The 12,238-nt window shown below is 33.0% G+C and overlaps 1 protein-coding gene across 1 annotated transcript in view; it reads right to left on the reverse strand.

Annotated features, from left to right (window-relative positions):
• Nucleotides 1–1,989: 1,989 nt before the first annotated feature.
• The window catches only part of LOC129807810 (lachesin), a 107,954-nt gene continuing 97,705 nt past the window's right edge, over nt 1,990–12,238 (reverse strand). The window contains exons 7-8 of the mRNA XM_055857309.1: nt 7,995–8,114; nt 1,990–3,322 (exon numbers count right to left, since the gene is read on the reverse strand). Of these exons, the coding sequence (XP_055713284.1) occupies nt 2,760–3,322; nt 7,995–8,114 (683 nt within the window). The 3' untranslated portion in view covers nt 1,990–2,759. The remainder of the gene's footprint in view (nt 3,323–7,994; nt 8,115–12,238) is intronic.

The raw sequence follows: 12,238 nt of genomic DNA on the forward strand, positions 1-12,238 counted from the left end.
CCTTAACCGGAGAGAGCTCTAAAAATCGGGAAGTTTATTACTGAACGAAAGGATTCGAGACTTCAACCCATTCGGGACTTTGTCTTTCGGGTTCTTGTTCAGCTCTCGTTCAGATTTAATGACACTAGGGTAAAGTGGTACAAGTTGGACAATGGTACAAGTTGGACAGGGCTTTTTTTCTTGTTAAATTTAGTACTTAATTTTTTTATTTGTATAATTTTAGTGCTGTAGTTTTATAATTTGGTTCCTTGTGCTTAAAAAAAATAGTACTGTATTTATCAAGAAAAAATCCCTGTCCAACTTGTATCAATTTACCCTATATCAACCTTGGTTAAATAAATTTAAAACCTTTAAAACGTTGTGTTCATAAAAAATCCAGAAAAAGTCGCATTTACCTTATTTTTGGAGAAATATTAGCCATTACCCATTTGTAATATCAACTCTGTACATAAGAAAATCTGAATTCTTCCCAAGCATCATCAGTACAAGTATTGAAGTCATTGAAGTATTAAATAGGATTTAGGCCACGCCCACTAAAAAAATAATCATTCTTTTTATAAGATTTTTTTTTATTTTTTAGAACAAAATTCAAATGCTTTACGTCGCTGAAATGTGTTATTCCTAAATATTTCAAAACATTTTTTCTATAAATATCTATTCCACTTATAAGCCCCGCCCATATGAAAGAAAGAGATAATTTATGGAATGTGTCATCGGCAAATCGATCGTCAAATTTTATACTAGTTCTTATTATTTTTGTAAAATTCCAATTTACTTAATCCTGCAAGATCGTCAAAAGTAAAAGTAAGATAATTTTTTTATGGTCACGCTTACTTGAAGGCTATGCTGTCTCTTTAAACGATTTCATTTTACGTAAAAATGCAAATTTCACAGTAATTTATTAACTTACAACTAATCAAAATTTTATAGTTACGTTAAAAGCGTGAATCTGTTAATACTTCGTATTCCTGGATGCCACGCCCATTTACAAAAAATATTAATTTCATTTAAATGAGTTTCACGCAGTTCAAGAGAAAAATATCTAGAGGTATTGCTTTCAAAGACATTAACAATTCAATGCACTGTCACCAGGTATGTAGATATGAAGAAAGTTTTGTTAATAAAAATTAGGACACGCCCTAAGTAAATTATTTCCGGGACGTTAAAATCTAGAAATTTTATTAAAAAATATTGTTTTTTTATTTGATTTTATTTATCAATAAAAACAAAACATTTATTTTGGTGTGATATTACTTTTATGTGGGCGTGTCCTAATGTGTGCCGACATAATAATTTTAGTTTCGCCTTAATTTAAATTTAGAGTGTCGAAGAAAAAGAATCAGCATAGAAATAAAATAATTGTTCCCAAATTTGTCGGCTCACACTCCAAGCCTTTTGTTAGTGACTGAGTCTTAAAAACTAGAAGTTAAGCTAAGTTCCCAAAAGACTCAAAATTTTAAAAAGCGACCAATGTAATTGATTTTTCAAAACTTAATTAATCATTTACCCATTAGGGTAAAGTGGTACAAGTTGGACAGTGGTACAAGTTAGACAATAATGGTACAATTTGGACAGGGCTTTTTGTTTTGATAAATTTAGTACTTCATTTTTATTTGTATATTTTTAATGCTTTAGTTTTATAATTTGGTACCCTGTGCTTAAAAATAAATGTTGTACTGTATTTATCAAGAAGAAAGCCATGTCCAACTTGTACCAGCGAATTGTCCAACTTGTAACACTAATTCCTAATTATATCACTTTACCCTACATCCAAACCAAAGTCTCAAAATTTTTACAAAAACTTTAATGGAAAAGATATTAAATAAATTAAGCCATGTAGCTTAGCTTTAAGTCCGCAGCCTATTTGCTCATAAGATGGGCGTGGCCTAATGTTATTTTCAGGTGGAGCTTATTGCAGCTGACCAGTCAACTCTTAATTCGAATTTTGAAGACATCCATTAGAGAAATAAGAAATTAAAAAACCAGTTGTTCTGTGTATACATTTAATAGATCTTCCTCTTCAGATATACATAAGATTAAATACATTTCAGATGTCATGTATCTTTTGACTTATTTACAAAAAGCCCTTTCAACCTACTGAATAAATATTTAACTGAAATAATATGTCTTTTCAAATTTGTATAGAGTTTTTTCTTTCATTTTGGTAATTTGAGTTATTTTATAACTATATCTCTTCACTAGTAATGGCACACAATCTTATTGCATATCATTTAATATCTAATATACATATTTCTCATTAAACTATTTTATTTCTTTTTTTTACAAAATAATTCGCCTATTTTCACTTTTTTTGACAATATGTGTAGCTCTTGAAACAGAGTAAGAATATTATACATTTCTTCTTCTTTCTGACTAAATTTTTCAATTAAATGCATCTCAATACTCTCACTTGTCATTTATTTACATTAATCCTGTCTCTGGGTTGTTCCGTTTTTTTTTATGTTGGAACTTTTCCAAATTTTGATTTTATTTTTTTCTAAATATTTCAATAAAAAGGATCATAGCAGTTCCACGAGGGGGCTTTGGGTTGATGTCTCAATGAGGCCAAAAAATACAACTTGAAGCACAATTCGATGGTTAATCAATTACCTGCTTATATATTTCGCATTATCTAAGTCTTTGTCATTAGCCTAGTTAATTCGAAAACCTTCCATCTTACCGCATCACTTCTCCAGGATCTCTGGTGTAGGATCAAAAACAAGTTAATTTTTGCAACAATATCCCTAAAGGACTGTCTATTACGAGGCCAGGTAGCTGGTGACTAAGATCACGAGGAATGTTGGGAGGCATATGCTAGGCAGGTCTTTGTAAATTAGTCCTGCAGATGAGGACCCAAAGTCCTCACCGCCAATGGCTGGGATGAGATACGGAGATCTCGTTACGAGTCCCACCATTGGGACAATGTGACGAGTGTAGGAGTCTTGGCCTGCAGCCCTGGTTGGCTTGATGAAGCTTCCAGGAAGACCAGCTCCATTTTGACTCAATTCCGTATCATCAAAATCCTCAGCTGACCCATACAAGTCATCCTCATCCGGTTGGTAGGTTACCTTGGGCGAGGGATGCCTCATCTTGAGAATATCGTTGGTTTCTGTTCCGTATTTGGGTGCTTTTCTCGTTGGTCCAGGAATCTCGTACAACCTGATGCTGCTGTCCACCTCCCCCAGGCTATTCTTAGCGATGCATCGGTAGGATCCAACGTCTTCCTTCTTAAAATTCCTCACCGTCACCGACATTCGCGTCTCGTAGATGGATTTAGCGGTCTCCTGTACATGGTACTTGGCTGAAGAGACTATCATTTCACCTGTTGAACCAGGTGGGAAGAGAAAAAGAGCATGAGATGGCGTTAAAGGGAATGGAAGGAAAAAAACCACAAACAGAAAACACACAAGAAAGGTGCAAACACTTCCACTTTTCCCTCCATTTCTTGCTGGGATTTTCCAGCATGAGATTTAAAAAGGGGGCGGTATTTTAGCCGAAGGGTGGCAGACAAATGGAGGAGTGAATATGAAATTAAATTTCATAAATTATCTCACCTACATTCTCTCTTGTATCATCATTTAGAGCTCTTCATGGGGGAAGATTTGAGGCTGGGAAATTTCTTGGGAAAATTCAACAGAAAAGAAAGTTGTAGAGAAATTTAATTCAGAAGTGAACAAGAAAGGAGTTCTTGAAAGCATTTCTCTGGCGATTATGCTAGCTCAGGGTTATTCGAAATCACTGTATTCAATATCTTGCAGAGTACCGACCAAGGTTTCAGGTATGAATGTGGAAAGCCTAGGTCAGTTTGTGGTTAAATAACTCGGTAATGCTTGTATATTTAGTCCAAGGCTTGCGTTTTAAAAACTCAAAATATTCAAGAAAACTTACTAAACTACAATTAGGGTAAGTGTGCCAAATTCCGGCCAGTTTGCAATTTCGGCCACCTTTTTTGTTCCTCGAATTTCCATGAACTTTAGATTTTACATACTCTAGAGATTATACAATGCAAAAGAATAACAAAAAATGTAGCTTCGACAAACGAGATGACGTAAAAAAGATATTGGAAGAATTCCCGAAGGGAAAGGAACTATGAGAATGAAGGTGGCCGAAATAGGGCACCAAAGCTATGTCTATATTTTTATTCATTTCAAAATGTATTCAGAATAATTTTAGAGTAAATAAAGACGGTAAACTCTTTACGGGGTTCCAAGCAACACTCTTTAAGACGAAAGAATAAAAAAACTCAATTTGTATTTAAAATATTACACTTCAAACTTGAGACTTTGACGCTTGCATGCAACTATGCCGAAATTTGGCACACTTATCCTAAATTAAAATGTTTAACGGTTTATCATGTTTTTATTGTAGAGTGGCACAAGTATCAAGGGTCAGGTACAAGTTTGACAAAAAACTATTAAAACAATTCAACAAAATTAATGCTACTCTATTCAAATTTATTTCTGTTTGGAATTGTGCTCCTGTAATCGACTGAGCGATGTTGTACAGAGGCTTCAGTAGTTAAGTCAACGGAAGCGCTAGGGAGAAGTTAGGCACCTTTGAATTGGCTTATCATTGAAATACGGGAAATACGGCATTTTTCTATTATTATAAATGGTATACCCGGTATACCATAATTTCATTTAGCTTGACAAATATTGGTAAAACTAAACTACATTATGAAAGAACTCATTTTCTTTTATTGAAAGGCTCAAATTTAAAGGTACCCCAATTCAAGGATACCTCACTTCCCCAAGATCTGGATTTAATAGCCATAAAAACCTTCATTGAAAAACCCAAACCTTTCAATAGTAATTTAAAATCGTTCCAAATTTCAAGGTACCGTAAAGCAGTCTTCAGGCTAGAGGTTTAGCCCAGTTCTCGAAGATCTCTAAATCCTAAATAGCAACCAGCTCTATTGCTTTTTTTCAGAATTGAATAGGTCATTTGTTCCTAATAATCCATTCGTTAGGTAAAATTTTCCAAAAAATCTTGATTGTTGAAAAATTAGAGCAGTTAAGCCATATGGTTAAGTCTCAGGTCTGAAGCCCGTATAAGTTCGAGTGACTTTGTCCCCTGCGAGTGACATTCACATGCCCCTGTTCGTAAGCTTTCCTTTTGTTTATAGAACTTCAGGATAGCTTTACCGGTCAAACATGGTAGATTGGATCTGTAAAGACCATCCTTGAGTTCCAGAAATATAGAAAAGCTTACGAGCAGGGGGTGTCAAAGTCACCCAAAGGGTACAAAGTCACCTGCACCTATGCCGGCTTCAGACCTAAGGCTCAGCCCAGTTTCCAGTGATCTCAAAGTTCGAAATAGCAACCAATTGGTTTTTCAAAACTTAATGTTTCATTTGCCTATATTTCCCAATCTTAACTAATAATTTTCAAAAAAATCTGGATTGATAAGAAATTAGAGAATTTAAGCCATATGGCTAAGCCTTAAGTCCGAAGCACATATTACGGTATATTGAAAATTTTTACGTAGCGCCTGGATCTAGATCTTCTCAAAGTAAAGAATATCCAGCTTGTTTTTCTGCAAAATTTGCAGAAAAACATTTAAATGCATTTAATGCATTTTATAATGCGATTAGCGATAATAAAATAAGTGAAATAGTCTTCTTGAGAATCCTATTAAGATCTCAAATATATCTGTCAATAATCCTTAAAGTCTCTGGACGGTCCTTAAGTGATAAAATTAAAGAAGAGCTTACGAGAAGTACCCCTCACTCATGGTTATTATACGTGTCTCAATTAATCGTAAAATTTGCACATATTCTGTCCACGGCTTCGGCGCGTTATGTAGGGGAAAGTACTCTTCCTTCGAACATTCATGTCTTCGAATAACGTGAATTTTCTTTTATTTTTCCAAAGAGACTTAAACATTTCTATTAATATTAGCTTATTATCAATCATTGATAATTACGTGATAATTAAGTCCCTTAGGAAAAATAAAAGAAATTCACGTATTGGAACGCATGAATGTTCGAAGGAAGAGTACTTTCCCATACTAAGTGATTGGTTGATCAATGAGCGAATTGACTTGCCTCAGGATACACGCTATGCTCGTGTAGGACATAACGACCTGGTATAAGTTTACGGGTAAGTCATAGCAGAAGGATTTTACGCCTATCAGGGCTTTTCGTCTAATATTATTGATATTATGTCATTAGATTTCTTTTCAATAGACTTCTTTTAAACTTTCAATTAGTATTTAATGATCTTAGGGAGATGATGGAAGATTAACTGTTTTCAAATATGATTACCAAAAGGGTTTTCGGCGTATTAGTTTGTTTTTCTTCCTTTTCTCTAAAATTTCAGAAAGTTTTTTTTATAGTCAAACGATGCAGATGGCTTATGGCCTCTACACACTAGAGAAATTTATGTCCATATTGAAGAGTTTTCTACACAAGCGTAGAGAATTTGTTTCAATATGGACATAAATTTCTCTAGGTTGTAGAGACCATTATACAATCTGTAAAAGAGCATTTGCATCGTTTGGCTCTGAAGGTCAGTCATCAACGCTAAGACGGCGGTGGACATAAACATCATGGAAAATTGCCGTGTAAAAACTCGACAAATAATGTCACTTGAACTCGTTGAAAACTCGACAAATAATGTCGTCGCATCCGGACGGAGTTCCTCTCTCCGAAAATCCATCTGACATAAAAATCGTAGTCTGACAAAGTTTTGTGTTAATATTTTGTATGCTCTCAAAAGTAACTGTTCAAATATTTATTACTAAATTGAAATTGAAAATTGAAAAATTTTATTGCTAACATTTTTCAAAAATACCGGATTTCTTTTCATATCCGTTTCTGTTTTTTCGTATTTTGTTATATAAGAATTTGTTGAAAAAAAGGATATATCCAAGAAATCACTTAATATTACTTCTAAAGTATTACAGGATTGAAAAATTAAAATTTAGAACTAGCCAAAGTCGAATTTATAATTCAATTAAATAATTATTTTTTATAATAAAATCTCATTTATTAAGAAAACAAAATTCTATGGTAATTGGTATTCGGATTTGATATTAAAAATTTGGAATTGCCTATTTTCTTTAATATTTTTGATATTTTTTTTATATTATGTTTCCGACAGAATCAGTGAATACTTCTATGGATTTAGAAGAAGGAAAAAAGAATTTCATCAGTCCAAAAACAGGCGTTTAAGTAGAACTCTTCGGAAAACGATCCAGTTACCCCACCTTACTATATATTTTTTTTTGTTGAATTTCAAATCTACAAAATCTTAACTAAATATGATTAGGAGTTATACAAATATCAAGAAAAATCTTTAGGTATTTCTAGTTAGGGTTATGGAACCAAATAACGACCAATAACATAAGAATTCTGTTAGTATAGGTTTAACCTCGATATAATGGCCTATTATGTATCTAGGCAAATAGTTAAGCTTGTCTGTGCTTTGTAAAGTTGTATCAAAGGTTCAGGCTTTTTTCTCATAATTCAATTTGCTTTTCATTTTACACAAGAAGCAAAACCTATTCATGCATACTTAATAATGAGCTAGAGCTAAAGTTTGAGTTGAAATTTCGGAAAATGCTGAAATCGGAAAAAACAATTTAGAAATTTTAAAAATTAATTGCCCCTATTTTGCTGTCCTAAATCAAAATTTCGTCATGAATGGCACCTGTTATGAGGCCTTACCTCAAGATCCTATAGATAAATATTTAAGAAAAGTTTAAACTTAATCGCGGAGCATAATATCTTGGAAAGTTGACGAAAGGGAAAAGATGTGTCTTTTATGAAATTCTGTGAATTTTTCACATTTTCGTATAAACCATGAGAGAGTATTTAAAAAAGGTAGCAAGGTGAATCCACCTGAGCATCTTGAAAATCTCAGAAATAGCCACAAATTACAAAAGGTTGAATTCGGTTGGAGGAAATTGTGCGATACAGAAAAAACAATTTAATGCTTGTGATCCCCCTTTCTTTTACGTGTGTTACTTTGTACATCACAATATTTACTTGCCTGTATCCCTAATCCAGTAATTAATAGACTTTGGTGATGCCTCTACGTGACACTCGATCGTGACGTCTGTGCCGAGTGGTGCTCCCACAAGTTGGTTGGGTACTTGAATCACCGGATGAACTGGAAAAGGAACAGAGAGAGAGTGTTGAGCTTGGGGGCTGTTTGTCCACTGGTTGGGCATTGGTATCCTCATGAATGCAGTGCCATTTGAGATGACGATTGCTACCCTCAAATAGCACCTCTGCAATTATTTCCCGAAGCATCACCATCTCCATCCTACTTCTGAATTTGAATACACATCCTCGTGAGTACAGGGATGATGGTGAGATTAGAGGGTGGTTGACCCATGGGGACAGAGAGATGGGAGGAGCAGATAAGTGGTCATGTACAAAGGACGAAGGAGTTCTGTGGGCAATTGCATCCCACTCATGCCCTCAGAGTGCACCCAACTGCACACTGAAAAGTGATTAAAGGGTGTCTCATTTTGTCATCCCACCTCTAATAGACTCTTGCACGCCAAATTACAGACCCAAAGATTCTCCCCAAGTACCCAACCCCAATTTTCCCTCAGGCACACCAAACCAACTTGATGATAGAAAGTCGTACACACGTCCAAGTACGAGTTAATTTCCCTCCTATTTTTATTTGCTTCCATCCTTCTTTGTCTCCTTTTCCCCCCAGGATTGATGGCATTCTAATCCGCTCATTTAAAATGGATGCACTATCGTTGGGTTTAATGAAAACCCATATCCAATTGGTTTATTATCTTCGACAAGTGATGCGAGAACTTCCAAATAGTTACACTAATCTTGTTGGTCCTTTGATTTCAGATTACCAAAGTTTACAGGAGAGTAAACTGCCCTGCTGTCTCACTTTAAGAAGCCTTTAACAAGGAAATCCGGAATCTTAAGAGTCCGTTCCAAATTAGACGTAATTAATACAAATTCCATTCAAATAACACCCTAACTAGTCTTAATTTGTGGTCAAGTTCAGTTAAATTAAACCAAATTAAATTATTTTCCTTATAATACTTGTCCACCAAAATTAAATTTAATCAATAAAATAAAAAAAACGATAACATGTAAAGTCGTAATGGAAATTATTGGAAATTATCGCAATGAAAATAAAATTTGCATTTAAGGAAATTTAATAAAGTTTATTTATCAATAATACTTTCCGACCGATTTATTTTTCAAGTTTTTTTTTACAACTTAAAAATAATTTATTTTACAGATGATTTTTTCCGCTGCGAACTACGTAAATTAGTAAAGAATCCCCTCAGAATGGGATTTTAGATCAAAAAAATTTTGGTTAATAAAAATATGTAGGGGAAACTGGGGCACCACCAAACACGGGGTACCACCAAACACTGCGATTTTTTAATCGGATATTAGATATCAGAGGATAAGACCGATAGGAATTTATAGGCACTATAGGGATGCTTGTCCGCTAAAAGAATGGTCGAGATAGTCCAAGTAGTTTAGACATAAAAATTACTGTTTGGTGGTACCCCGTGTTTGGTGGTGCCCCAGTTTCCCCTAATCCCTTATCTCTTCTGAGGCATTACGTAAATATGCCTGTGAATTCCCTAGCACTTAGATCTAAATTAAATTTATTGTTATGTTCACAAGAAGAAGAAAAACGTGAATGAGTGAGATGCACATATGCAATACATTTGAGAAGAAAAGGATGGAAATTTTGATTTCATGAATTTTTCCTGATCCAAAAGGTATGCCAGAGGGAATTAAATAAATTTAAAAAAAACAGTAATAAAGTACAGTGCAAATAAAAAATAAAAAATTAAAATTCAGTTCGAAAAGAATCTAATTTGTTCAAATTCGATTTAGACCATTATGGCTCCGGCATACCTTTTAGATCAGGAAAATTTTATAAGGTCATAATTTGAATCGCATTCCTTCTTAAACCTATTAAAAATGTCTTTTAATCTTTCGCACTCAAATTCGATTTAGCTGATTTGAATCTATTGTGATGTTCAAAACAAGAAGAATAGTACGAAAAAGGGATGCGAATTTCGATTTCGTAAAATTTTTCTAATCTTAAAGGTGCACTGGAACCATTAGAACCAGTAAAACTAGGTTGCAAGTTTTGGTTGAGGGAAAATAAAGAGTATTTCACCTCAGATGTCAATTGAATACTTTAAAAAGATTTAAATTTTCTGTTGATAAAAATTTGATATTTCCCTGGTCAATTTTAATGTTTCTTAATAAAATTTTAATCATTTTACCGCTCATTTACTTCCTATTTTACATAAAAAACATAAATAAAAACAATTTAAAACTAGGAATCAGTAAAAGAATTTAACAAAAACCAAACTAAAACTAAAAATAAATTTAAAAAAAAGGTAGGAAATTCGACAAAAAATTAATATTAAAAATTTATAATTGTCAAATTTTTTTATTGACATTTGAAAAAAAGATTGAGATTTTGCATTACAGATTGATTTTGAACGGAGTTACATGGGGTCAAAAGGACAAAAAATAGCATATTTTTTCGAATATTTGAACTACATTTTCTGAGATTTTAATTCAAAATCTTTAACATTTAGGAGAAGTGCTCATTTTTTGAACAGCTTCTAATTTTGGACACTTTGAGGGTGAATTTGGAAATCATAGAGTTTTATTCCAATATTTGATGAATAATGTATTCTCTAATATTTGTTCCTTTTGGAATGATTTAACACTAAATTCGTTAAATTTTGGATATAATTTGAGTTAAAATTGCTTTGTTGAATATTCAGTGTTACCAATTGCTTACGAGAAATAAGTATGATTAGAAGGAATCACGCCTAATATGACAGAACTTCATGTTTACTTCAGTCTTATTTAGCTGTTGTAAAGTACTACTAATTTTTCTACGATATTTTCAAGTGATATTGCTAAATATTGTTAATAGTGTTTTGTTTATTTGAATTGATTAACCTTTTGAATTAAATACGTTTTTCGTGTGAAAAATGTGCTTTTTTTCAGAGATTCACCGGTGAGGTGATTCTTATTATTTTGGGCAGGTGTTTTTTTCGAAACTTCGTACAGTTTTAGCTTTTGTGATGACTAGGTTGTATAAATAGAATAATAAATAATATAATAAATAAATAAATGAAATAGAAAATAAAATAAAGCCTTAAGCCAATTTACTTTAATGAATGATATGAAAAGTTTCCGGACTTCTTGTGATATTCTACGATTCCTTCTCATAAACAGGACGAAGACTTGGTAAGATAGATTTTTGGAATGGAGAACAACGAGGCGGATTGACTGTCCAAAATTACATGCAAGGTATACAAAATTACAGTCAAACTCATATCTACATATCAGTTCATTTTCAAACGTATAAAGACTAATTCTTAATTCTTCTGAAAAGTGAGTAACAAAAAAATTCAATTAGTATTGAAAATATTGCAATTCAAACTTAGAACATTGTTGCTTATAAACACTCTGTCCAAAATTATGAGCCCTTCCGCTATCCGTTGTTTTTTTTTCCTACTTCACAACTTATTTTAAATACTCCAAATTTGCTATTTTTTTGTATGAAAATCTCTGAAATTAGCAAAAATCCAAATATTTTTTTCTTTTTAAATCTACCGTTGAAGTACATATATTGTTTAGTAAGAATCTTGTATTTTGATCATCGAACGGTTAGTGATCAAAATTGAAGCTTTATATTTACGATCAAGAAATTTTATCCATTCAATTCTAAGACAAAGAAAACAGAAAGCTCAAAAATTTATTTTTAATATTTAAGTGCCATTTGAGTGCATTTTCCTTATTTTTTTTAATAGTTATAGGGTCCTAGCGACTAGCTTTAAAATTGAAATTCATGTAGGGTAAGATGGAGTAATTTAGGATCTTGTCTAATTTAGAATTTTCAGATTTCGTAACAGTTTTAGAGGAAATAGGAAAAAAAACAACGAAGAAGTACTCTCAAATGGGAAGTCTTGTACTTTTTTATGGTTTTCTCTTTTTCTTTGACCATCTGAAACAGTGAGAAAATCTCAAAATTCAAAAATAAACATGATTCCGAATTACCTCATCTTACCCTTAAGAAGTATTATTTTAACATTTTCATTTCAGTGAATCCGAGGTGCAATTGTTAAGAGCGTTCGGCTTTTGCGTGGTGAGACCCTTGATCCCTGACCTTACTTGACAATCGATCTTCCGAGTTCAAGTCCTTCCCAGTGTATAAGATTAAAGCGTTTGAATGAACATTATTCAAGGAACAATGTAAAT

This window comes from Phlebotomus papatasi, chromosome 3 (genome assembly GCF_024763615.1).
Source record: "Phlebotomus papatasi isolate M1 chromosome 3, Ppap_2.1, whole genome shotgun sequence".
Taxonomy (NCBI): domain Eukaryota; kingdom Metazoa; phylum Arthropoda; class Insecta; order Diptera; family Psychodidae; genus Phlebotomus; species Phlebotomus papatasi.